This window comes from Larus michahellis, chromosome 22 (assembly GCF_964199755.1).
Source record: "Larus michahellis chromosome 22, bLarMic1.1, whole genome shotgun sequence".
NCBI classification, from domain to species: domain Eukaryota; kingdom Metazoa; phylum Chordata; class Aves; order Charadriiformes; family Laridae; genus Larus; species Larus michahellis.
The window spans coordinates 3,689,071-3,716,541 of record NC_133917.1 but is presented as its reverse complement, the minus strand read 5'-3'; the positions used below and the strand labels follow the sequence as shown (position 1 = coordinate 3,716,541).

General features: G+C 56.0%; 1 protein-coding gene across 2 annotated transcripts in view; it reads right to left on the bottom strand.

The window, feature by feature from the left end:
• The window catches only part of VDR (vitamin D receptor), a 45,606-nt gene that overhangs the window by 11,842 nt on the left and 6,293 nt on the right, over window positions 1–27,471 (bottom strand). For both annotated transcript variants that reach the window (XM_074565137.1, XM_074565138.1), the window contains 3 exons: window positions 12,136–12,207; window positions 10,519–10,669; window positions 2,088–2,218 (listed from right to left, as the gene is read on the bottom strand). In XM_074565137.1, coding sequence (XP_074421238.1) covers window positions 2,088–2,218; window positions 10,519–10,669; window positions 12,136–12,199 — 346 coding nt within the window. In that variant the 5' untranslated portion in view covers window positions 12,200–12,207. The remainder of the gene's footprint in view (window positions 1–2,087; window positions 2,219–10,518; window positions 10,670–12,135; window positions 12,208–27,471) is intronic.

The window sequence follows — 27,471 nt, the reverse complement described above, 5'->3', positions numbered from 1 at the left end:
CGGGGTCAACCTGGCCCAGCCTTGCCCATGGGGCTCCTCGTCACCTTCACCGACAGCCTGGAGAAGACACAAAATCCCCTCAAAAGCTTCAAGATCCCTGATTCGACCTAAAAATAACAGCAGTACACCTCGTTCCCCTTCATTTAAGCAGCAGCAAAGTCCGCAGGACGGCTATTTTTAGTCTCCTTAGGTTAGATTTTGTTAATCCAGTAACAGTTTGCTAACGGGGTCGCTTACAAGTTAACTCCTGTGGAGAGCGTGGACATCCCCGGGACCGGACATGGCACATCCCTGGCACGTGGCACATCCTTGGGACCCTGGCACATCCCTGGGACCCGGCACGTTGCTGGGACTGGACATGGCACATCCCTGGCACGTGGCACATCCCTTGGACCCGGGACGTCCCTGGGACCTGGCACGTCCCTGGGACCGGACGTGGCACATCCCTGGGACCTGGCACATCCCTGGGACCTCGCACATCCTTGGAACCCTGGCACATCCCTGGGACCCAGGCACATCCCTGGGACATGGCACATCCTTGGAACCCTGGCACATCCCTGGGACCCGGCACGTTCCTGGGACCCTGGCACCCCTGGGACTCGACATGGCACATCCCTGGGACGTGGCACATCCCTGGGACCCTGGCACATCCCTGGGACCTGGCATGTCCCTGGGACTGGACATGGCACATCCCTGGAACCTGGGCACATCCCTGGGACGTGGCACATCTCTGGGACCCGGGCACATCCCTGGAATGTGACACATGCTTAGGACCTGGGGACATCCCTGGGACGTGGCATATCCTTGGGATCCTGGCACATCCCTGGGACCTGACCCCGCCTGGGGTGCAAACACCCCGTGCATCACTGCCGCTGAATTTTCCGGCCCTTCCCGGGTAATTAACTGGTGCAAGTCAACACATTTCCCTCGTTAGCAATGGCTACGCTAAATGGACCGCACTGACTGGCTCCCGCGTCCTCACACATGCTCGTACTCACCCAAAACGTGGGTGCATACGGCGAATTATGTGGTCTTTTCCCCCTCTTTATGGGAGACGGATGCTAGTTTAAAAGAATAAGATCCACGGATCTTCTCTTCGTTAGGGATCTGCTCGATCGTTGGGACAATCGGCAATTTAGGCATGTTTTTTTTTCCCCTGCAAACACCTGCAGGTTCTGATTTGCTGGAGGACCCAGGTGCTTTGGTGGCACCCTGCGACACGGGACACTGTTTGGTCTCTGCTCGCCGCGGAAGGAAACGGGCGCCACCTCCACCTGCCAAATTTTCAGGTCCATCAATCAGACGCCCTGACGTCCTGTTTGCAGCGTCTCCTAGCAGAAGGCTGTTATTTTGGTTTAAAGGCTACGCGAACACCAGCCTTCTCCCGAAGACTTTGGACGCGGAAAGGCTGCGTACGTAGGAGGAAGCGTGTCAAACAGATTTTATTTTTAAAAGCTGCTTATCTATAAATATAGTTGAAGAAAATAAATATTTGGACAGCATTAGTGTGTTTGGATTGGGTTAAAAACTACTTTGCTCCCCTCCGCTATTTACTCAAGTCTCTGCTCTGCACGTGGCTGGACCGACGGACCCACGCTGCAAGAATAAGGGCCCAAAAAATACGTCGCAGAGCAAAACGCCAGCCAGGTCCATGCTAACGGAAATCACCGTCGCTGCGGGGAAGCTCATTCGACTCTCCCTGTTTGGATGCGGCGAGGAGAACGCAAACACGCGCTGGAAGGGACGATGGCTTTGCACGGGCAGGACGGGAGTAAGCTCAGTCCACGCGACCGGGAGTTAATCAGAAGCAGCCCCGGATGCTCTCCCGAAGCTGGTGTCCCCCCAGGAACCAGCAAAAGCGACTGGGCTCTGATAAAACCAACTGCCTGGATCGCTAAGCGCCGCGGGAGCAATCATTAAACGAGCTCCCGCAATCGTTACCCACCACATCCCCTGCCCTTTGCGTCCTCTTCCAATCCTTGGAGGGCTTTAGTCAGGTTTTGACAGTGGCGCTTTACGCTTCTGCGCCGCACGTTAATGGAGAAGGGAAAGGACGCGCCAGCACGCCGCTGCCGCCGCGTACTCACACTCCTTCATCATGCCGATGTCCACGCAGCGCTTCAGCCGACACGCCTGGCAGTGCCGCCGGTTGTCCTTGGTGATTTTGCAGTCGCCATTGAAGGGGCACGTGAACATGGCTTTCCTCTTCATGCTCCTCCTGGAGAGGAACAGGGATAAAAAGAACAACGTTTTGGGTCAAATTGGCACCAGTTTGACTGTGCAAGAGGCTGGGGAAGCTGGGGAGGAGACGCAAGCACAAATTCAGCTCTCCAGACAGCAAACTGCTGGTGGGAGATCGCTAAGAGGGTGCTGGAAACATCTTGGACCTGGGCATTCAAGGAGGCTACGTTGGAGAGGTTGTACCTGGTTGGGGGCGTCTACAGGTTGGATCTTGGAGGTTGGGGCATTGCCGGACAGCACGGAAAAGGAGAATTTCTTACAAGGACACGGCCCAAGGGTTCAACCACAGGTTAAACAGCTTTCTGGCATTGAAGGGGGGTTTTGAAGGCCAAAAGAAGGGTGGGAGGATTGTAGAGAAACTCCCACCGGCAGCAAAAGAAACCCGAGCGGAGGCCAGCATGTACCGAAGCAGCGCGTGTTATTAAACATTTACCAGCCTTTAAAGCCTGGCTTTGCTAGAATAACTGGCTGGAGTGGATGTTTGTGTGTGCAGGAGAATGAAATCTCACTGCAGGATACAAGAGAAACAACACTTAACATAATAACCCTCTCTTCCACCAAAACCACACCGTGCCACGTGAACGCGCTGCCGCCACCGGGGCTGTAAATCTTCCAAGTACAAAGGGTCAAAGCAGGAGCTCGGGGCGAGACCTCGCCTCTCCGCGGGGCCATCCTGCGCGACATCCCCTGAGGACACGCTGCGGGCAGAGCCGAGCTGCTCCATCACCGGCGCTTCCTCCCTTGCCTTCGGGAAACGCCGCGTTTTCGCTTCGGAGCAAGTTACTCCCGGATCTGCCACCAGCGAGCGAAGCATCTCACCCTATCTGCCACTATTTCCTAAAGGTACCGCTCGCTTTAAACGAAGACGTGGAGGTAAAGCAAGCCCCGGGGGAACCTCCGGGCTGGAGAAATCAAAGTGAAGACGTCCAGAGGTAAACGCAGCGGAGAAGGGACGCAATTGGGGGATAACAGCGAGAAAACGGGCCGCCAAGTTAACGCTGTGGTCCAGCACCGGCACAAAGAGCCTCCCGCTAGAAAAAGTCGTTCTTCTAGGAATAAAATCAGCTCAGCGGATGGTGCCTGACCCCTGTGCTCCAAAGGATGTGGCCAAACGGGCGAGCGCAGGCTGAGGGCGACGGCAGAGGGGCCCCTCCAGCCCAGGAACGGCACCAAGCCTGCGCTTATAGGGTATAAATATAAAATATGTACTCGGGCTGCAGACCCGAGCGGCACGTAGCATGCAATTAGAGGCTATTTTAGAAAGGGAGATGTAAACAAAGAGGCTTTACTCTCCCTTCACCTCCCGGATGAATAAATGCATTTAGGAAAATTAATAGAGGAGCGGCGGGTGGCAGAGCCCTCCGTAACCTGCCTCGCACCGAAAAACGCCCATTTCACCCAGCAGCTGCGCCCAGTTTATCGTTTTTCTCTGGGTTTCCCCCTTTCACCGAGACCTTTACTCTCCCAGGAACGGGGACAAACGTCCTTCAGCTCAGGGGCAAATCAGGATTTGGAACCAAACGTCCCGAAACCTCCCGGTTTTAGTGACCGACTCTGGTTTTGAGTGCAGGGGGCAGGCAGGAGGCTCATCTTTTCCCCCCACAGCCGGGGGCAAGGCTGGGGAATGTACAAACAAGCCCGAGAAAGACGAGGCCCTGGGGCAGGGAAAAGATGTCCTGCGCGCGAGGGTGAGCCAACGTTACGGGTTTGGTATGAAAATTGCAGTTTATTCGAACACAGGGTGGCCGGGCACAATAGAGGGTTTTTTCTAAGAAGCCGCTTCTCTGCCCCAAGGGTCCGTGGCTCTCGGCTACCAGGGGCCCCCGGCTCCACCAGCAGCGCAGACAAGCGGCCGTCCACCCCCCAGCCGGGGCTCACGCTGTCTGTCTCCGGTGTATTTTTATAAAGCCCCAGAACTAGCCATTTCAAGGCTTATTTAAGCTCCGTGTCCCAGGCAGGCTGCCGAATGTTAAAAATAACGAGATCCCTCCCTGGGCAAACCCAGCCCGTGGCTGAGAGCAAACACGGCCCCGGCCAGCAGTGGGGGACGCCGGGGTTTGACGTGCTCCGAGGTCGGGGTGGCTGTACCCGGCGGGGGGAAAACAGGGACAGCCTTCCCATCCCTGCCCTCCAACACAACCTCTCGCTCACCTGCGAGTTGAGCACGGCAAAGCGCGGGCTGCTGCGCACGGGGGGGACGGGTCACGTCCAGTGCTCGCAGGATGCCCATCGCACGGGGGCAGAAAGAGCCCACCTGGCTTTATCTTGCCCAACGGATCCAGCCACAGCCAGGGCTGCGATTTGTCTAAACCCAGCCCCGTGAGCCCTGCGGGGAGGGACCAGGGAGTCCTGGTGGGCAATAAGTTGCCCATGGGCTGGCAATGTGGCCTAGAAGGCCAATGTTCTCCTGGGGTGGCCAGCAGGGCAAGGGAGGTTCATCTTCCCCCTCCGCTCTGCCCTGGGGAGGCCACAGCTGGAGCACTGGGTCCAGTTCTGGGCTCCCCGGTTCCAGAAGGACGGGGAAGTGCTGGAGAGAGTCCAGCGGAGGCTACGGAGATGATCCAGGGAATGGAGCATCTGTCTTCTGAGGAAAGGGTGAGGGCCCCGGGGCTGTTCCGCCCGGAGAAGAGCAGGCTGAGGGGGGATCTCATCAACGCTCAGCAATGGCTAAAGGGCCGGTGGCGAGAGGATGGGGCCAGACTCTTCTCAGTGGTGCCCGGGGACAGGACAAGGGGCAACTGGACCACAGGAATTTCCATCTCCACACGAGGAACAACTTCTTTACTGTGGGGGTGCTGGAGCCCTGGAAGAGGCTGCCCAGAGAGGCTGCGGAGTCTCCTCCTCTGGAGGCGCTCAATCCCCAAGCTCCACGCTTGTCCCGCAGCGGTCGGACACCTTGTTCCAGGGGGGGCTGCGCTAAAAGTCCTCTTCTCTTCCCAGCTGGCCACAGCATGGACCTGCTCGAGCCGCTCATCAAATTCCAGGTTGGCTTGAAGAAGCTGAACCTTCACGAAGAAGAGCACGTGCTCCTCATGGCCATCTGCATCCTGTCCCCAGGTAGGAGGACACTCGTCCCCCAGGGTCAAAACCTGCTGGGTTTTGGCTGCAAAATGCCCACGTTCGCCCTTGGCTGTTGTGTCGTTATCTGTCCCCCCGAAACCACCTTGAGCCCGGTGCAGCCGTCGCGACCAGATGCACCCCCGGCGACCACCACGGGCGGTTCTCGCTCAGGCAGGGTGACGGGAGATGGAGGTGTCGTGGGCTCGGGGCTCAGATGATCTCCAGAGCTCCCTTCCAAACCCTGCCATTCCATAAAGCCAGGAAACCTGATCGTTATCCACCCCCTGACCGCCTCCATCGGGCTCCATCGCTGGCAGACTCATGCCGGACGGTCCTCCCGAGCACACCGGGGAAACGGCGGACCCCAGCGCCTCTACGAAACGGGTTTTAGGTTATCAGAAATGTGAAGTTACATAAAAGCCAGATGGTGAATTGCAGCCCCACAGCCCCCACCGGCGGCTGGGCAAAGCCAGGACCAGATCTGCTCCGCGTGGCAGGTGCTAGTGCTGCGCTCGGCCCTTCCCCTTTACCAGGATTGATCTTCAGAGTAACTCTTTTTTTTTTTTTTTTTTTAATCCAAAAAATGGGCTTTCAAGACACACAACTTTCACACCCGCAAACCCTGAGAAATACTGTTTCCTGAAAGCTGCCCAACTCATAAGCAAACCCTGCAGTGGCCTTGCTGGCACGTCCTTCCCATTGCCCATCACATGGCAAACACACAAGGAGGCGTTTTGGCACCAAAGCGGCAGCAGAACCACCTGCCAGAGCCATCCCAAACCTTCTGGGGTACGACAATCCTGTTTCTCCCCCGTTACACAAAATCACAGAATGGTTTGGGTGGGAAGGGACCTTAAAGCCCACCCAGGGCCACCCCCTGCCCTGGGCAGGGACACCTCCCACCAGCCCAGGTTGCTCCAAGCCCCGTCCAACCTGGCCTTGAACCCCTCCAGGGACGGGGCAGCCACAGCTTCTCTGGGCACCCTGGGCCAGGGGCTCACCCCCCTCACAGCCAAGAATTTCTTCCCCAGATCTCACCTAAATCTCCCTCTTGCAGTGTAAAACCCTTCCCCCTCGTCCCATGGCTCCCCTCCCTGCTCCAGAGTCCCTCCCCAGCTTTCCTGGAGCCCCTTGAGGGACTGGAAGGGGCTCCAAGGTCTCCCTGGAGCCTTCCCTTCTCCAGGCTGAACCCCCCCAGCTCTCTCAGCCTGTCCTCACAGCAGAGGGGCTCCAGCCCTCCCAGCATCTCTGGGGCCTCCTCCAGCCCCGCTCCAACAGCTCCGTGTCCTTCCTGTGCTGAGGGCTCCAGAGCTGGACGCAAGACTCCAGGTGGGGTCTCCCCCAAGCAGAGCAGAGGGGCAGAATCCCCCCCTCACCCCCCTGCCCACGCTGCTGGGGATGCAGCCCAGGCTGCGGGGGGGTTTCTGGGCTGCAAGTGCGCGTTTCATGCTCGTGTTGAGCTTCTCACCCACCAGCCCCGTCAGGTCCTTCTCCTCAGGGCTGCTCTCCAGCCATCCTCCGCCCAGCCGGGGTTTGTGCCTGGGGTTGCCCTGACCCAGGGGCAGGACCTTGCACTTGGCCTGGTTGAACTTCAGGAGGTTGGCAGGGTCCCACCTCTCCGGCCTGTCCAGCTCCCTCTGGATGGCATCCCTTCCCTCCAGCGTGTCGTCGGCAAACTCACGGAGGGTGCCCTCAGTCCCACTGTCCACGTCACCGACAAAGACGTTAAACGGCACCGGTCCCAGCACTGACTCCTGAGGAACCCCACCAGCTTCCACGTGGACATTGAGCCATTGACTGCAACTCTTTGAGTGTGGCCATCCAGGCAGTCCCTTATCCACCCAGTGGTCCATCCATCAAATCCATGCTTCTCCAATTTAGTTACACCTCCACGGCCACCCAGGGAAGCCCCTCGGTACACCAACAGCCCAGCCAAGGCCGGGAGCAGGCAGAGCTGCAGCTCTCCGGCACCCGGTTTGCACCTTCTCCCCCAAATCCTGCCAGCTCCATCCCCCATTTTGATCCCAGGAACCCTGCGGACAACCCCACCTTGCCCTGAAATAGCTTTAGAGACGCCGAGGAGGAGGGGATGGATTTATTTGAAAAATTTCATGGAGAACGCGGCGCCGAACGGGGGAGGATGACAGGAGTGGGAGACGCAGCGATGCAGACAGGATGGGTGGGGACTGGAGAGGTTTTGAAATACCCAGCGCCTTCCCAAGCGATTAACGCCCAGGGTCGCCGCACCGGGGGAAAACTGGGACTGTAGAAGGAACCAGAGAAACCGTGGATGCTCCAGCCGAGTCACGGCAGGATAAATCGCTCCGGCTTAGCTGCTTTTTAAGAGCTCCTGAGCAAACAGCAGAGCTCAGTAAAAGGCTACTGTTGCCGTGGGCATCATTAGTCAACAGTGGACGTGGAAGCCAGCGGCCAAAGGTTGCCTCACACCTGTTTGTGCTGCAGGTTACGTGCACGTCTGAGCACCCAGAGGTGACGATAAATTCCTAATGCCCTTTATAGAGTCATTAAACTGGGGACCTGCCTGGTGGTGATGAACACCGGGGAATCGTGTCACACAGGTACATCTCCAAGGCAGGTGAGATCCCCCAGGACGTCCCCCCAGCAAACCAAGGCTCGGGCTGCACTTTGCTGCATCCCTCTGCTCCGGCGCACAGGGCCCATGGAGGAGACCAAGGCAGGTCTCTGCCCCTCTGCTCCACTCGGGGGAGACCCCCCTGCAGTGCTGCTTCCAGCGCTGGGGCACCAACAGCAGAAGGACACGGAGCTGTTGGAGCGGGGCCGGAGGAGGCCCCGGAGATGCTGGGAGGGCTGGAGCCCCTCTGCTGTGGGGACAGGCTGAGAGAGCTGGGGGGGTTCAGCCTGGAGAAGAGAAGGCTCCAGGGAGACCTTCCAGCCCCTTCCAGTCCCTCAAGGGGCTCCAGGAAAGCTGGGGAGGGACTCTGGAGCAGGGAGGGGAGCCATGGGACGAGGGGGAAGGGTTTTACACTGCAAGAGGGAGATTTAGGTGAGATCTGGGGAAGAAATTCTTGGCTGTGAGGGGGGTGAGCCCCTGGCCCAGGTTGCCCAGAGAAGCTGTGGCTGCCCCATCCCTGGAGGGGTTCCAAGGCCAGGTTGGACGGGGCTTGGAGCAACCTGGGCTGGGGGAGGTGTCCCTGCCCGGGGCAGGGGGTTGGAACTAAATGGTCTTTAAAGTCCCTTCCAACCCGAACCATTCTCTGATTCTATGTCTACAGCCTGAGAGCACTTAGAAAAGCTCCGAAACCTTCCCAAGGCTGCAGTTCCAACATTCACAGCCGCTCAACCCTCTTTCAGCTCCTTCCAGCCAAGGCTGCGAGCCCGACCTCCCGGGCAAGTGTAATCAGCCACCCGACACCGACACCTCTGCAGTGACGATTCTTCGAAGACCTGCTCAGGAAGCTGAAAACCAGCGAGCGCGCACGAGCGCAGCCTGTTACCAAAGCCAAGGTAAGGCTTGCAGGGATGCAGAGCTGTTTTAGGAGAGTTTTAGGGGTCCAGGCTCTTCCAGGGCAGTGCTGCTTGATCTTAATGCAGAAAGCACTTAGTTACTGTGGCAGCAGCAAGTATTAATTGATTCAGCGATTGAAAACGGCACGTCAACAAGCCTGTGGAAGCAAGAGGGCGCACACCACGACCTAGAGAACGTGCCTGGAAAACAAGATTTAAAAACGTAGTAAAAGCCTTAAATTGAAATAAAGGCTTTACGTGGGGCGTGAAGGGCTAGCTGAAGACGAGAGCTTTTCACATCATTAAGAAATACTGTCACAGTTGCATGTCTTGCACGAGTCCAAGGGCAGAGAGGGGGAAAACGCAGCAGCAGGGCTCACGACGTCAGTTTAAGTGCCACATCGCGCCCAAGAAGGGTTTGTCAAGCAGCACCGGCCACCTCAGAGGTCAAAAGCCAGACCGTTGCCTCTGCGCCCACAACGGGAATGGGGAAGGTCAGGGACAGCAGACCAAGAAGGCGGAGGAGAGCACTTGAAAGAGGAGTTACTCGTTTAGCGGCAGTAATTGAGGAAAATGTTGTCGCTCAGGTTGGCCGGGCTTCGAAGCCGCCCCGTTCGAAAACAGCCGGCAGGACTGTGGTATGTGAAAACCCCCATCTAGCCCCGAAATTCCTGCGAGAGGAGGAGTTACGACTTCGCTGTGAAAGTTCAAGCTCTGGTTGCTGTAAGAGCCCAGCTCATGGTGTAAAGCCGTGGGCTCCGGGGTTCGCAATCCCGCAGCCACCTGTGCCACCAGCTCATTACAGCGCAAAATACTTGAGCAAGGCTTTTCCCCCGCCGGTCCCACGCCAGTCATTATCTTGCTTCGTTTCCCCAGCGCTTAGTCATTCTCTCACTTGGTGCAAGCGATCTGAACTCCCACGGGGACGGTTCAGCGCCGTCTGTACGGCAGCGTCGCCTCGATTTTTATTTTAAAAATAAAAAAAATCGAGCCACTCATGAATACCCACAAACCTGCAGCTCTCCAGACTCTGAGACCCTGCCGGCTTTCAGAAATGTTTCTGCCCCGCTGAGGACCAGCTCGAGACCCCTCGAGACCCCCATCTGACAGCGAGAAAAAGCCTCAAGACAGCTGTATATACAGCCTACAGCTACTTTAAACCCCCGCCCAAGAGCCAGAGTTGTGAGCGAAAAACTGCCCGATTTTGGAAAGAGCTTGGCGCCCGCTCCAGCGGGCAGGAGAGGACCCTGTGCATCTCCACGCACAAGGGCACAGAGCTTCAGAGCAGACATCAGAGGCAGCTTGCTTTAAAGAAAGGAGGTTTGTGGCCATCATACCAGTTTAGTTTTCAAAAACTGCTAGTTTCAGGTGTATCTCTCCCAGGTGCCACCCATAGCGTGCTAGAGGTTCATACGCTCCTGCCTCTCCAGCACGTGGAGGTCTGCAAGGCTCCCAGACAGATGGACATCTCCGGCTAAGGGGAAAAACAACCTATTTCCCTGTAGCCGGCTGCCACAACAAGCCACAAGAAGGCAAACAGTTTGTGATCTCGCCATTATCAAGATTTGCAGGCACGTCAGCTGTCTGCAACGCGGGCACATGTCTGGCAAGGCTGTCCGCAGCCCAGCTTCGTAGGGACGCAGGTAACCGGGAGAGCAGCCAGGCAGCACCCCGCGGCTGCCATCGCCGGTTACGGAGTAAGATTCCTCCTCCCCGGAGACCCTCGCTCACCTGAAGAAGCCCTTGCAGCCTTCGCAGGTCATGGCGTTGAAGTGAAAGCCAGTGGCTCTGTCTCCACAGACGCCGCAGATGCGGGGCACGTTCCTGTCGAACTCGCCGGCGGGGTCGGGAAGCGATGTGCTAGCAGCCACGGTCTCCATGTCTGGGAGAGCAGAGACAGCCAGGTATTTATTTTGTAAAGCTGTCACGGTTTTACCGAAAAGCAAATTAGATGCGAATAAAGTGGTTTTTTCCTTGGCTTCCACACGATTTGGCAAGAGAAACTTCTGCGTTCCCGCTGGCTCCACGCGCTAACACCACCAAAAAGCAGGTTCTAGCTAGTTTTTAGTGTGCGGACACGTTTGCTCATCTGCCCAGTAAAACCAGGACTGATCCCCCCCTTCCCACGCCCCCAGCCTTAAACCCACCGCAGAGCAAGCTTACGGTAGTTTGCCGTGCATCAGAAAGAACTCCTATCCCAAACCCGGATTGTTTTCCCCACACACACACACTCTGTGTTTGTTTTCAGAAAGCCTTGAAAGGGACCAGAATTCACCCAGAACAACGCTGCGAAACCACAGGGAAGGAGGTCACGCCGCCTGGACGCCGGCGCAGAATTTCCCTCGTGCACAGACAGGAAGCGGCACCGGCACACTCACAGCAGCTCCCGTAAGCGAGAAAAATCCCAAACGTGAGTCAAGTGAACGTTGTTTAAAAAAAAAAAAAAAAAAAAAAAAAAAAATCCTCGACAGGGACGTAAACAAGGGAGGGAAGAAATAGTGCCCCTAATGCAGAAATGAATATTAAAATGGAGCTTTTAATAGACTTTCCCTGCTTTACGATACCCACTGGTAGACGTCTGTCTGCTATTAGGAAGCCCGAGTATCTAAAAGCACTGGGAAAATAAAGGTTAGAAGTTTTCACGGTGCCAAATCGCGCACCGAGGCTGCGGTTGAGACGGCCCCGTTGGGCAGGACGGGCTGCGCGCGTCGCTCCGCTCACCCTGCGGGTTCCCAGCAGCCCCCGTGCCTCAGTTTCCCCACACCCAGGACAGAGTTACCCCTTCTGCGCATCTCAGGGTGAGAAATTTTAAATCGGTTCAAGGGGGTTTTTTTGGGTTTAAGTACGGCTAAGTGTTTCTCCAAGAGGCACTGCCGGGGCTAGCCTGCGATCGGAAGGCTTTTAGCTGGTGCTGGAACTGCCCCGTGTAAAATAGTCTTTATCAGTCACCAGTAACACCAGACAGTGAGTCTGGAGCAAAAGTGAGTTCAGAAAAAAGCAAAAGGACAACCCTACGATTTAAGTCTTGCTGTAACTCTACCAGACGGCTATTGCTTGATCCCAGCAAAGCCTGGACTCCTCTTGACCCCCTGCCAGGGAACAGCGGCTCTGCTACGGCCAGCAAGCCATGTCCCCGGGACGCAGAGCTCCCTGAGCGACTCCAGGAACGTGGTGTTTTCCCTGATGTTGGTTTAACCTGTACCTCACCTAAAGCTGAGCACAGCCAAGGCTCCTAGCTCCTTTAGACAGGAGTCCAAGCCCGCCGCGCCGCTTGGAGAAAGCACCCAGGAAAAGAGAGACGCAAGCCCAAGGAGAACGTCCTCCGTGCAGAGGAGGGTTATCGCTTACCTGTGTCTGGAAGATATGCCACGCTCTGCTGGTGCATTTCCCAGGAGCTCTGGAGCTGGGACATGGAGCCACCTGCAATTAGAGAGAGACAGGACACGGTCCAAGACAGCTCAAAACTTATCGAGGGCGACAAGTCAAAGGAGAGTGCCCGACTGCACGCTCGCGGCTCGCTCCGGCCCCTTGGCGAGACCTGAGCACCGTGCCCGGCGTGGGGTGATCCCAAAATAGCCTGTCAGCTCGGGTACCACTTGTCTGGTTCCCACACCACCTCCTCGCCGTGGATCCAGGAGGAGATATTGCAACGCCCCGGCGGGTTGCTAAGGGAGCCGGAGGAACGCGCCGGCGGACACAGCAGCCACCCTCCAGGAGAGCAAGGGCACAGGAAGGAAAGAAGACGGCGGCGAGAGGTGCTCAGCTCGTTCCTTGAGCCTCGGTGATATAAACTTCAATTTCACAATTCAGCCCGGCAAGCGCGCCGCAGCGTTGAGAGGCGTCGGCTTGCGTGGGACGGCAGAAAGCAGAGCTGAACGGCTGCTGGAAACGCAGGTCCGCGTGCGACAGAGCAGAGGCGGTCAGAGTCAAGAGGATCATGGCAGCGCCGGGCAGCGAGCGTGGGGAGGGTTTTCCTCCCTCTTTGTGCCATTTTGTTCTTTCAGCAGCTCTGCTCATGGATCAGAGAATCATAGAACAGTTCGGGTTGGAAGGGACACAAAGATCATCTCGTTACACCCCTTCTAGTGGAAGGGACACCTCCCCCAGCCCAGGTTGCTCCAAGCCCCATCCAACCTGGCCTTGAACCCCTCCAGCGATGGGGCAGCCACAGCTTCTCTGGGCAACCTGGGCCAGGGGCTCACCCCCCTCACAGCCAAGAAGTTCTTCCCCAGATCTCACCTAAATCTCCCCTCTTTCTGGTTAAAACCCTTCCCCCTCATCCCATGGCTCCCCTCCCTGCTCCAGAGTCCCTCCCCAGCTTTCCTGGAGCCCCTTGAGGGACTGGAAGGGGCTGGAAGGTCTCCGCGGAGCCTTCTCTTCTCCAGGCTGAACCCCCCCAGCTCTCTCAGCCTGTCCCCACAGCAGAGGGGCTCCAGCCCTCCCAGCATCTCCGGGGCCTCCTCTGGCCCCGCTCCAACAGCTCCGTGTCCTTCTGGTGCTGATGGGAAGCACCACACCGGCACCAGTGTTGGAACAGAGCTGGGAAATGGTTTTATTGAGGTGCTTTACCTTCCTCAAGGCCTGGCTAACCTGTGGTGGGTTGGCTGGTCCCCCCGGGTCACCCCACTGCTCCTGACACAAACTCACAGCCCTGAATGATGAAGGTGCCCCGATACAGGGCCAAAACAAGGAGCTCTGTACCGAGTGTCACGTCAATGGGATGGAATACCCTGTCGGTCAGTGGGTCCCCTGTCCTGTCCGCTCCTCCCCGCAGGTGCCACCTCTCTCCGGCTCTTCTGCTTCCGACCCTCCAACGGGGCAAATAAAGTCTGCTGACCTTGGGCATTATAGAAATAAATATAAGCAGGAGCCTCTCTGCATACCATCCCTTGGTATTCACTATAAACATCAGGTTTTCGCTCCTAGAAGCCGACGCTGTCTGAAAAACACACCATAATTTCACAGAGCGCAATCGTTTAGAAGAGACTCAACTGAGGAGTAAGATTATTGAAAAGGAAAATTGGATTTTGTTCTCTCTCAAACCAGGAGACAAACCATGTCCCAGGGCCGGGCAGCTCACGGAACGTGCCTCCAGCCGGAGGGTTTATTTCCCCGAGGGGCTGCAGCCACCACCGAGGGTCGTGGCAGAGGCGATGGGCTGAGGGCAGCGCTTGGGCATGTCCCCCTGGGAAAGCAGCACACGGTGGAGCTTCTGGATGCGGGATAAGGCCGGGAGTCACCCGTGCTTGGCAGAAACCCGCTCAGGCCGGGTCCCAAGCGCCCCGCCAAGCACCCACCTCCCTCCCACCAGGTTTTGAGGTCCGCAGGGAGACACAGGGCACAGAGAGCCCTGAGCGGGCTTCCCTTCCCAAAGGGCTGGATTCCAGGAGTGCCAACAGCCGCCGCGTGCCGGGCCGCGGCAAAACACCCAGCGAGCACCCAATCTGTTGGTCACACAGGGCGGCTCTCTCCAGCAAGCAGCAGGGCTGCTTTTGGGCGAAGACGACCCTTGTGGAGACCCCAAGCAAACCTCCTCCCTGCCACACGGGCATCCTGATGCCCCGCTTAACGCTTCTCCAGTGCTTCGTGTTGCCCCCAGCTCCACCACATCCTTCCCAGGACCGCGCACAGGGACGCTGCCACCTCCGGCATCACGAGGCAGGACAGGGAAGGCAGGTGCTGGTGGCAACCAGTCAACCTCAGAGGTGTCTACCCCCCACCCTCGTCACGCCTCTTGCTTTCTCCAGCTCCCAATTAAAAAAAAAAGGAAGAGGTGACTTGGTCACCGATGTTCATTAGAGAGTGATAAGCCTGCTCCAGACGCGATTCCCACGTGGATGACAGCCCTGCTTCAACCTACCCTCTCTGGCTTCTTGGAAAACATTACTCAGCCCCTTAATGGAAGTGACGTCGGTGCGCGGGGTGGAGTGTGCTCAGGAGTTTCCCTCCACCCCCGTGAAAGATGGCTCATTCATCAAACCTGACATTTAGCCTTCACCTCTTGGAAGACGCAAAATAATTTGCATTAAAAGCACTGACCTCTTAAGCAGACACCAGAAAGGTCAAAGCAGTTTTGAGGCTGGTTGTGGCAAAGCTGCAGCAAGCCGGCTGTCGCCCGCTGGGCTTCGTTAAATCTAAGGTTTCCCCATCATCTCCTTCCCAAGGCACCAAATCCACGCGCAGGGCAGGAAATCTCAACTTTCAGATGATCATTTTTTGGGGTTTGAATGGAGCTGTCACAGCAGCAAAGCTCAAACAGCTACAAGCTGCCGGCGGGGAAGGCGGCGGGACTGTAATTAGCAACCGGAGGCCTCCGCCGGGGTGCTGGCAGATGATGCAGCAGCACAGAGGCCACGACGGTCAAAGCTTAAAGACATGGGAAAAGCTCACCTGCGGGAGCACAAATAAACCAGCTGATTGCTGCGCACGGGGCTGCAGCTGGTAGCTCGGCTCCGGTCTCCCATCTCCCTGCCAGCAGCTGTTATTTAGAATCACAGAATTATAGAATCATCCGGGCTGGAAGGGACCTTTCAGATCATGGAGTCCAACCATCAACCCAATGCTGCCCAAACCACCCCTGACCCACGTCCCTCAGCACCGCGTCTGCCTGGCTTTTAAACACCCCCAGGGATGGAGATTCCACCCCTTCCCTGGGCAGCCTGTTCCAACGCTTGATAACCCTTTCGGTGAAGAAATTTTTCCCAATATCCATCCTAAACCTCCCCTGGCGCAACTTGAGGCCATTCAGGCCAAGGTTGCGATAGATCCCTCGGTACCCAGGAAGCTGGGAGGATGAAGTCAGGCAGAGGGAAGAGCTGGATCCCCCTGCGTATCCCTCCCAAGGAGGGAGGGGGGACTCATTCTGCCGGCCACTGGTGCCATGCCTCCTCCTCGGCAAATCCCTGCGGCACAGCCGGCGATGTGATGGAGAAGTGACACAGCCCTCACACGGCCTCCATCACCGCGACTGGAAGAGTCATTAACCTCAAGCAGGAACGTCTCCAGCCCCGTCTGACTAACCGGAGCCTCACAGACACGGAGCGGGGGCTGGTGGCAGCATCCCAAAGCAGGTGGTTGATGGCGGAGCGTGGAGGGGGCCGCACGCCGCTGGCCGAGAGCCCGGCGGCGGCAGCAGTTCCACAGCTGTGCTCGGGGAAAGCAGCACACGGCCAGGAAGCTAGAACACATCTGGCAGGAGCAAAACAGCTGTACCGAGGGAAGAGCATCCCCAAATGCAACATAGCTTACAGGAAACTGGGCAAGTCACCCTGAAAATTAGCGTAACAGCCAGTAAAACCGCAGCCCGGTGACCAGGGGGTGGCTGCACGAGCACTAGGACTCTGGCGTGGGGTGCAGGAGGGCACCCGAGCTCCAGGGCAAGAGGTGAGCGTGGAAAGTCACCTGCCTGTACGGGGAAACGGGCACAGCATCCGCTCCTCTTCCTCCTCTCTGCTGAGCCCAAAGGAGGATCTTCGTTTTTCAGCCTGTATTTATCTCTAAGTGCCCTCAGTAACCACTCAGGGTGGTAGGGAGTCTTCCGCTGAAGTGTTTTCTCGTGCTTTATCACTTTCCTTTTTCTCTCGCCAGCTTGCAAAACTCACGCTCGCAGCTCATGGGGACTTGGCAGGAGGGAAAAGGCTCCGGAGGACGATTGCTCCCGCTGAAAGCCTCCGTCACTCCCCCTCGGTGTCCGCACAGCGGCAGGTTTCCCTCCCAGCAACGCAGCACCGAAATGCCTCCTTCCTTCAACTAGCCACAGCAGTAGCCAGAGCTGGGAATAACACACAGGCTAAGACAGAACCAGAGCCAAAAACCAGCGCCGGAGGCTGATGGGAGACCGGGCGCGGGCAGTCGGCTCGGCTTCAGATGCCCCGAGCACATTTGACATTTACTTTCCTGATGCGCAAAGCCAGAAATACGTTTTAACACAAACGCCCGGGGTAAAAAAAACACCCAGAAGCAAGACCAGGGCTTTGTCCGGCCAAGGATGCGAGCATATGGGTCTGTATTCAGGCAACGGCTCCCCAGGAGGTTCAGGCTTTGCAGAAATTCGGGGGAGAAACCAAGCCAGTTAAGGAGCAGCTGAACATTCCCAGCAAACAAGGGTGGCATCTCATTAAAGAGGCTTTGAAGTCCGTGGTGTTTTGAGACCAACATCGTTAAACATTTTTCAGGCTACAGAAAATAAACTGTTACAATACCGTCAAAGTATTTGTCACGTTCTCAGTATCTTTGTTGCTCCATCAAAATGCATTTTTTTGGTTCATTTATTTGCCAAGCAAAACAAAACAAAAAAAATAAAAAAATCTTTACCCGCACGGCCTGAAAGGAACGGACTGGTTTCTGAAGTCTAAGTAAATCCCCACCCCTGGCACCGCTCTGTCTTTTTACTGAAGGCTCTGCGAAGTCTTGGAGAGACCCATTCATTTACAGGGAGGTTTTACTATTTTCCTGGCTCACGCTCAATTAACACCACTGTTGACATGTCAAAACAAAACGATGCTCCACGGAGCCTCTGGCACCGCGCTTGCACTTCAAGAAGCTTTCTCCAGTACAAATCAGCCTATTCACAACATCTCGTTGCGGCATGCGAGCAACCCCTTGCTCTATTATAAAAGGCAATTAAATAATTTCCCTCTGTAGCTCCGGGGAACCCGCTTATTTAGCTGCTTTCCATGAGATTTATTAGCCAGCGGATTGACAGCTTCCCGGCAGGACCAAGCGCTGCTCCCGCATCAGCCCCGGGTGGAGGGATGTAGCGGGTGAAGCTCCCCGTGCTGCCGGATCCCTCTTGCCGCCGCTCACCTCCATTTCTAGGCTGGAAAAACATTTAGAATGGTTTTTTGGGGTGTTTTGGTGTTTGGTTTTTTTGTTTTGTTTTTTGGTTTTTGTTTTGTTTTTGTTTTTTTTTTTTTTTTTTGCAAAACCCAGGGTGGCTGCAACCTCCTGGGACCTGGGCAAGGAGAGCTGGCAAGCCCGGCAGCGTCACGAGACCGGCAGCGATTTATTATCTGATGCAAGTCAGCTCACGCCACCCCTTCCTCCATCGATTTGATTAGATGTAAAAACCCTCCTGGAGCCTCTGCTGACGCCCCCAGACCAAGGCTGGAGGTTTCTCCATGCCAGGCAACACGTGAGCGTGACAATTCCTACCCCGGAGAGCCCAGAACACTCCCAGTCTGCAAACAACAGGTCACCACAACGGGGCTTTCAGAGGAGGGTCCGGCCGCGCGACAACCGAAGGAGCTGCAAATATTAGTTTCAAGAACGTCAGAGAGACTTTAAAAAAAATAAATAAAAAATGAAAAAGAATCCTTTTCTAAGGAACAGGATGCTAATCTCATTCCTTGTGAGGGATCGGGCACTTACGGGCTCCCTCAACGCTTTGTGGTGTGGGAGTGAGCAAGCCCCGGGACATGCTGAACTCGATTACGGCCACCAGCGCTCCCCAGTAACGCGGTTAGGAGCAGACATCTGAGCAGCCACGTCCCTGGCAGCAAAGCTACAAAAACAAGCGTTGACAGAGCAAGCCCAGGTCTGCTCTCAGCCCAGGAGGGGGTCTCAACAGCCCCCCGGGGCCACGCTGTGACCCCACACCTCCAGCATCGCGGGGCATCTTCGCCACCCCATCCAGAACCCAGGAAACCAGGAGGGAGGAGAGGGGGATGCACACGGCAGTCCCCAAGTATTGTGGGTTGGGGTTTCCAGGGTCACCAACGCAGCAATACTGCCCTTCCCGACTCTTTCTGGGAAGGATAACGGCTCTCCCGAGGTGTCGGAGCCGCGCACGGGAGCTGCGAGGAGCGCAAGCCTCCAGCTGGGCTGCAAAAACACGTCCAGCCTCCCGCATCCGAAGGCGCACGGAGACAAGTCCTCAAGCAAACACGGTGCAAGGCAGGTTTAAGGATGGCAGACGTGCTTCACAGAATCGCCCGGGTTGGAAGGGACCTTTCAGATCATGGAGTCCAACCATCAACCCAACGCTGCCCAAACCACCCCTGACCCACGTCCCTCAGCACCGCGTCCGCCTGGCTTTTAAACACCCCCAGGGATGGCATTTAGGGATTGGAGCCATGGGACGAGGGGGAGCGGTTTCAAACTGGAAGAGGGAGATTTAGGTGAGATCTGGGGAAGAAATTCTTGGCTGTGAGGGGGGTGAGCCCCTGGCCCAGGTTGCCCAGAGAAGCTGTGGCTGCCCCATCCCTGGAGGGGTTCAAGGCCAGGTTGGACGGGGCTTGGAGCAACCTGGGCTGGGGGAGGTGTCCCACTGGATGTGGGGGTGGATGAGATGATCTTTAAGGTCCCTTCCCACCCAAACCATCCTATGGTGACTCCACCACTCCCCTGGGCAGCCTGTTCCAATGTTTGATAACCCTTTCGGTGAAGAAATTTTTCCCAATATCCATCCTAAACCTCCCCTGGCACAACTTGAGGCCGTTCCCTCTCATTCCGTGGGAGAAGAGACCGACCCCCCCGGCTACCCCCTCCTTTCAGGGAGTTGTGGGGAGCGAGAAGGTCTCCCCTCAGCCCCCTTTTCTCCAGGCTGAGCCCCCCCGGCTCCCTCAGCCGCTCCTCACAGGACTTGGTCTCTCACCTGCTGCGAGACAGGAGCCGGGGGCTGGAGTCCAGGCACAAATTGCATCAATTCCCCGGGTGGGAAGCACCGGAGAAGCCTGTTTTCCCCTGGGAAAGGGGCCAAGGGAGCGGGTGTGCGGCGGGGACAAGGGAGACGAGCATCGCCATGCAAACCCTCAGCAGCTTCGCCAGCGTGCAGAGGCAGAAATAAAAGCACCTGGCCAGCTACAAGCTCTACCACCGCATTCGCCGAGGATCTTTTTTAGGATCTCACATTGCAATTAGGCAACAAACCCTTGCATGCGCAGGTAAAAGCAGAAAATATTTCGAAGTGCCATTCCCCTGACTGGAAGGAATGAAGTAAACAGATTTCCAGATTACGGCCTCGGGCACCGCATCAAAAAATACCTCCAACCTGACTCCTCACTGGCACGACGCTTTGTCATTTAAGCCACAAAAAACAGCCGGAGCACTCCCTGCAGCCACCCATCGGGATCTGCCAGACAAGGCAGAGCCCACTGGCACCGCGGTAGTGGCAGCTGGATGGCTTTAATACGGGATTTTTATGTGAGCAATGCGTCCTCCCTCAAACCCTCCTTCAACAAATAAATGAAAGCAACTTCTCATGTGGCCGCGACTTTGACACGGGCTGGCCGAGCTTCCCTTTTCGCATCCTCCCTGTATCGTGGCTTTTCGGCACAAGCGCGTACCTATCGATGCCGTCTGGGCTGGCTGTGGGAGGACGGAGAGGAGCCGTTTGGCGTCGGTCCGGCTCAGGCTCTGCCCTCCTTCCCAACGGATGAGCCTCATCCAAGCACGCGTCCCTCTCTGGGCCGACTTGACGCAAGAGTTCGGAGACAGGGAGCCATGTCTCGGGACCGTCTGCCAACTGGGATGAGCAAACCTGGCACACCCCAGCCGGAGCAGAGGCCACCGGCCGCTGATAAGAGTAATAACAGAGAGGAGCGCTGGGTTGCGGCATCGCAGAAGCGCCCACAGACCCCCCTGTCCCTGCCCCGAGGAGCAAACACCGCGGAAGAGGCAGGAACTGGCGCGAAACGCAGTGAGTTTCAAGGCTGGTGAAGAACCTGGCAGCATCGTGGCATGGGAACTGGAGAGAAATACACACCGGGAAGGGTGGAGTATCCTCCGGCATTGAGTCACAGGCTGCCATTGCCTCCATCAGGCTTTTGAGTTGCCTGAGCAGCCTTTTCGCTAGAGACCTCCTGATCTGGGGCTCTTCCTCCTTCTTCGAAACCCCTCGCTAAGTTAAACCAGTTGCACATCGCTAATCGCGTACAAGCAAAGCCCTAAATTGCTCGTAACGTCACACGGAGTAAAAGGAGCTGCGGCGTTTTAACATTTCACATCCGCAGCATTGATTCGTTTCGGGATTCAGAGCCCAAAAACATTTCTAGGGTAAAACTAAGCAAAATAAGCTTTTAGGTAGGAGAACGCTTTCGGCAAAGCGTTGCTCTCATGGACTTGGATTTCAGAGAAGGCATCAAGCAACGATTCACAACCTGACGTTGTGCGAAGCAGCCCTGGAAGCGTCACGTACTTATTTAAGGGTCCATATCTATCAGTTGGATCGGCAGGAATTTTAGTTTTCTCGGACAAAGAGTCGAAACCACCCCATCAGACCAAAAACTGTCCCTACAGACGGGCCGTCCCCAACCCCCCCTGCCTCCTGTTTGAGCCGGTGCGGGAGCAGCGGTGGCTCTTTTCCCTCGGCAGGTCTGAGCGGCTCCAAACTGGGGAGCACTTGGTGTCCCCCAGCGTCAGGGTCCAGCAGCACCCTGGTCCCCCGGGGAGGGGGGGTTCGGGATCCCAGCACCCCTTCCCGTTAGCCCATAGGAGGGGCTCTGCCCGGCCGGAGCAGGGCTGGTTTCCAGGAATGGGCTAAACAACTCCATTTCCCCTCTTTTGGGAAGTCACAACCGCTTTCAGGTGGAGCAGGAAAGCGGGAGACGCGTCTCCCAGCCCCGTTTGAAGCTCCCTTCCCTCTCCCCCATTCAGCCCCCAAAACCATGGGGCCGCCCGCCCCATCCCCAAAAAGATGCTTCTTAAATAGAAAAATCCCCTCCCGCCCCGCAATGTGAGGGAGAGGTGATTTGCAGCAGCTCTTGCTGCTCCAGAGGTTAAAAAAAAAAAAAAAACAAAAACAAAAAACAAAACAGGAAAATAAGGAGCGGGAAGGGTGAAAGTTTGCCAACCGCTGGAGCAAACAGCGGGGCGGATCAAACGCACCCGTGCCAGGGCAGCTCACCCCAGGACGGGAGAGCAGGGAGTGGGGAGTTAGAGGGGGGGGAAAAAAACCCAGTCCCGGCGGTTCTGAGCTCCCAAAGCCAAGTTCAACCACGGAAGAGACGGGGGTCGCACGTTTCAGACAAGGCCAGCCATGGTATTTGTGCTCCGTGGATCCCGTTATCCCCTCTGTCACACCAACACCACAATATTCCCTGTTCTCTTGATCCTCCCAGGAGCTTCAAACAAGCGGCATCGTGTGGTTCGATCGACATCCCCTGTGCCTCCAACGAGAAAGGGCACCACCACAGCCCACCGCCTCCCTGCCCGATCCGCGCGTTTGGCGAGGGAAAACCAGCTAACGAGGCAGAAACGCGTTTGCAAAGGATGCTTCTCCCTCTTCCCGGCGAGGATTCCCTGCCCTGAGCCTTTCCTCAGAGGCGAGCGGCGCCGCACCTCCGAGTCCACGAGCCATAGAGAGAAAAAAAAAACAACAAAAAACCAAAAAAACACACCACAAACACAAAACCAAAAAAAAACCCTTTTCCCAATGCATTAAAGCTTGATCAGCAAACTAAAAAAAAAAAATAAATTAGTTAGGCATCTCCTGGAGCGGGGAGACCGCTGTGCCTGCGGTGGGCGAGCAGCGGTGCCTCATTTCCCGAGCAGTGCCCCGGGAGGGTGTTAGTCACCAAGGGGAAGCGACGGCCGAACCCACGGCCTGGCCGGCCAGAAAGCCGGGCTGCGACAACAAAACCCCGCGAGGCGCTGGAGCCACTCGGCGGGAGTTGCGCTGCTTTGCTTTCACTCGGAAGCTGCCGCACGTGTTTATGATTTAACGGGAAATAGGCAGCTGTAAGGCATTAAAGTGGATTTTCTCAAAAAATAGCTAGTATAGCGCTGTATTTACCATCAGAGTTTAAAATTCTGGTACACATGCCTGTCTGCGTTACCCAAAACATGGTCCCTTGATTACAGACAAAGCCGCTGCACCCGGAGCAGGACGGAGACGTTTTCCTCCTAGTCCGCTGGGAAAACCTGGAAGATGCCGAGTTTTCCTGACTTACCACTTCACTGCGTGCTCTGAAAGCGCACGGGGACCTTCCTCCAACCCAGCCCAGCAGCCAGAGACACGACACCTCATCAGCTCAGCCCACGGGAGGCTTGACCCAAGCCCTTTCCCACCTCCCCAGCACAGCTGGGTTTGCCCAAAACCTCCCCAGTACCAGCCCACGCCGGGCTGCCGTCCCCGTGGGCAGCTCGGCCGAGACGGAGCGCCCAGGAAGGATGCGGGCTGGGTGACAGACTGGCTCTTGTCACAATTCTGGGTCATGACAGCTTTTTCCGGAGTACCTGCATCTCTTAGGCCCGAGGGCGCCGCAGCAACCCTGGGGGTGGAGGTGGCCACCACCGCCGGAGCCGAGGGCGTTTGTTCTGTGCAGGGTTGTCCCTAAATGCCCCTATTTGTCAAAACTGGTGTGCAGACACAGCCAACACGCGTGGCGTGCTCACACTCGCCCGTCAGCCGAGCGGTTACTACCGGCTCCTTCCCACTGTGGACCGGAGCCTGCCAACGCTGATGGCACGCTTGGCACCAGCGTCGAGACCCAGTTTTATCTCCCTCCTATGACTGAGGGGCTGAAGCAGGCGCTGGGAGAGGATCATTCAGCCTTGAAGTTACCAGGAAAGTACATGCGCAAGCGCCAGTTCACGGGAAGGATTCAGCCCCATCCAACTCACCCACGCAGCCCGCGAGGCGTCCTGCCCGGATTCAGAGGAAGAGCCTGCTCCTGGCCGCACCTCGGGCGCATCCAGCCGGTCCCCTCGGAGATGTCCCGAGCCCCCGGCCGCACGAGAGACACCCCGAGACCCCCTCGGAGATGCCCCGAGACCCCAGCCCCACAAAGCTGTGGCGGCGTCTGCTTGTGGAGCAGTGAGGGGAGGCTGAGAGCTCCCCGCTTGCTTCTCCGGGAGAGACTTAAGACAGGCCAGCTATCAGCCAGCATCGTCCCTGCCCTAAGTATTCATTAGCTCAGGGGAAAGAGAGGGACAAAGTACAGAAAAGAGTCAATCCCACTAAGTTGTTGGGTTTGTTTGGTTGGGTTTTTTTGGTCTTTTATGGCTTACCACAAGCTGGGGAAGTGGAGAAAGAAGTCATGCTCAGCCTGATCCTCAACTGCGGGGCACCCTGTTTGCCCACCCTAAGGCGTTCAAGGGCTACAGAAGAAAGCTAGCTATGGGAAGCTAGCAATAAAAAAAAAAAAAAAAAAAAAAAATCAAAGGGAAAAGAAAAATCAAGTCTGGGGCTACCAAAGGTGCCTCGTAATAAGCCCCAGCCACTGCAGGGCTGTGGCTGCCGAGCCACGAGCAGCAGAGCTTTGTTTGCTTTTCAGATGGATGCGGTGAACAAACGCATGTTTACCGGCACGGCCCCTCTCCCTGCGGCACCACAGCCCGCGCGGCTGGCACTTAATTCACCCGCTAGTCTTTTATTGAACTTTAAAGATGCTGATCTCCGCACGCAGGGTCCGCGTCCTCGGCCAGAGGAGGCAGAAGCAACGTCACCCCATCAGGTGCTTCCTCACCCCGGGCTCCGGGATGGGAATCCGGCAGGATCCCAGAGCCAGCCCAGCATTTCCAACTGCAGAACCGGCTCCTAAATTAAATCTACACCAGCTGCACCGTGTTTGGCATTAAGGTGCTGTAACCCTAACCCATTCACAAGTTAGCAGCAGATGTCTCTGCCTTTCCTACCCCTTCGGCTTGTAATTTTAGCTCCAGACAGGAGCAGCACGTAATAGCTGTTTCCTTCTTTCACGTTTTCACTTCTTATCTCTAAGAGTTATTTCTCCGAGCAAATGTTTCCAATGGAAACTCTGCCTTTAGCTTCATCAACATGATTTCCACGCTGATAGCGCCGGTGCCCTGCCCGGACCGTTGTGCCTCCCAGTAACACCGCCGCATCTGCGCCCAGCTAATGGCGGGGCACAGCGAGGACAGGGCGAAGGGAATATTCTGTTCAAACAAATTCGGAACGGCAATTGTTCCACAGGTGCTTTCCCAGCGACACTTCGTGTCACCCGAACCCTGCCTAGATTTCAATCATCCCCTCCTCTCGCTCCGAACAGCTTCCCCCGGCTTCCTCTGTGCCTTTGTTTCCCCACTGCCGATTCCAAGGTAAGAGCAGCCGAGGAATCCTTTCCCTCGTATGCCAAAAATTAAAGGAAAGGCCAAGAGCAAGGAGCTGTCCCTGCATGTGGCAAATACCACACTCCTTAAGAGCTTCACCCTTATTTCGAAATACATGCAAACAGGTTCTCGCTCAGGCGGCGAATCCCTCTATCGCTCCCCGCCAAGAAGGGAAATCGCACCGAGAATACACAGCCCCCCCCCCCCAGACTCTAATACTGAAAATATCTCATTTATCTTATCAAGCCTAGCTTGGGGTTTGTTTTTTTTTTTTTTTTGCTAGAGATGGGGCTGATGAAGCTGCAGAATACGACTGAATCTGCACAGGAGTAATGACCTGCTGAAGACATGCCCCGGATTTGGGAAAGGAACCGCAGCTTGGCTGAAGAGGAGAGTTTAAACCTTCATCCCCTTGACTTGGTGGAAGCACCAGGAGCGGAGCGGCCACCCTTGAGCAGAAGCAGCTCCTGGCTGGTTTCGGAGTGCCCGGGAGGGCTGGGAGAGCCACGCGAGCTCCCTTTTTAATGCCATGGCTAAACCCACATGACCAGTTCAGGTGTTACAAGACAGACATTCCCTAGACTTGCTTGCAATAAGTGCATTACGCCGGGCGAGCCGCTCCGGCGGCACTCGGATGGGCATCGAGACAAGGGTACAGAAAAGCAGCTCCTCTTTGCAAGGCACCGACCCAGAGCTCTGCAGGAAGAGTCCAGAATTCAAGGTCTCGGGATTCAGAAACTCGTAACGTATGTGGAAAAGGTAGGGCCCTTCTGAGGCTGCCGATGTGCTCCAGTGGCCTTTGAAATAATAAACCAATTCACTAAGATTCCAGGAGACAGAGGACAACCTCCGAGGTCATTCCCAGAAGGAGAGACCTGGCAGCTTTGGTGGACCTGTGCTGGACGCAGATTGCGTTAGATGTTTGCTGCAAGAGGTCTAAAATACCCAGGTACGCCCTCAAATCTACCTTGTGGCAAGCGAAAGGGGGGGAAAAAAAAAAAAAAAAATCACTTTTAAAGCCCCTTGCATCTATCAAGGCTTGCAGAGCTGCTGCGATTATGGATTTTCTACCCAGCTGCCTTATTTCCTAAATAGTTGTAAGAACATTTCATTTATTAGGGTGGGGAAAGACACTACCGACATGGAGAAAGCCGCATTTGGAGAAGCGGCGAGTGACAGAAGAGCTGATTTGTGATGGATTAGTCACCCTAAATCAACACCACGGCAACACAAGCCTTGACCAGCCCTTGTAACAAGCCCTAGATAAACGCAGCAGGTTTCCCCATTGGTTTAAGAGACACCCAGCTTCACCGCCAAGCACATTTCCCAGGAATTCGTGATTAGGGCAGACACTAAGCGGTGTTAAAAGAGTCTTATTGTTGAAGAAAAAGATTTGGCTCCCAATATACAGCATTAACCGGGACTGAAAGTCTCATTGTTGTGTTCAAGCGGGGTGTTACGATACGATCACGGGAGCTGCCAGCTTTGGGGTAAGATGAGACCCAAAAAAAAAAAAAAAAAAAAATCAGCGTATCCCCGGACCTGCTTGCACTGAAGAGACAAGGCTGGGGCACCACAGCGAGATATTTCCAATTTACGAGAGGAAAAAAAACCAAACCTGAGTCATGTCATCTCTGAGGCCACCCCACCGCCAGGAATATTTGCATCCACGCAGATATAGAGGGTAGGAGCTACAAGTGAACATCCCCGGGACCAGACTAACTCTCACCAGCTCCTCACAAAGGATCTCTGCCTTGCACGCGAGCTCCTGATGTGGCGTCGCGATGTCTTCTCGTCCATTACTTGGATTAATTCTTTGCTTTTTCGCCCGTGCTGAAGTCCAGCCCATGCACCCACATCTCTTCTCCAGCCCCGAGCGATCCCGACAAACTCTGGTTTCCTTAAGAGCCAGGAGCGGAGCAGCGATTTCTCGGTAGATCTCTATCAGCTGATTAAAGGACAACTAGAAACGCAGCAGCCACAGGTTAAAAAAAGAAAAAGTCAGGAGCACCAAGCCAGAACGGGGGGGTGGGGTGGCGGAAAAGAACAAGAAGAAAACCAGAAGTCAGCCAAAACAAAGAGGACATCCCCAGGCCATCTCTCACCGAGGAGATGAAAGATAAACCAAACCCAGTGACCACTAGACCTTCGCATTAATCGCTGTTTTGCCTTGAGGTGAAGTTTTCGGTCAGAATTACAGCCTATTGCTGCAGATGGGGGACCCCCGAGGAAGGAGCCGGACCCATGAGCCAAGCTCTGCTGAGCCCCCTGAGCCTCCCCAGGGGGACGGACCTGCTCTGGATGCCCGGGGAACGTCGTCGGGAGGAGCTGGCTCCTGGCTCTCGGCTCCTCCAGCCTGTCTGGACGAGCCGACGGGTAAATTCAGAGCAAAGCACAACCCCAGCACATGATGCCAAGGCAGAGTCGTGCCCTGCCCTCGACAGGCAGTTCCTTCTCCAGCAATTTTACTGCTACTTAAGGAAGCGAGTGGGTGGGCAGGGTTAGAATTGTTCCCCTCTACTAAGAAATTGGTGGCTAATTCTGCTTTTCTCCTTCCCAGAGATGAGCTGTAGCAATCCCATTCCCCCCCTCATCAGCCGTTTATCAGTTCGGCTTGCCCTGGAGCAGAAAGCCCTCCGGCCAGGTGTGTCTGGGCCGCAAAAAGAAACAGAA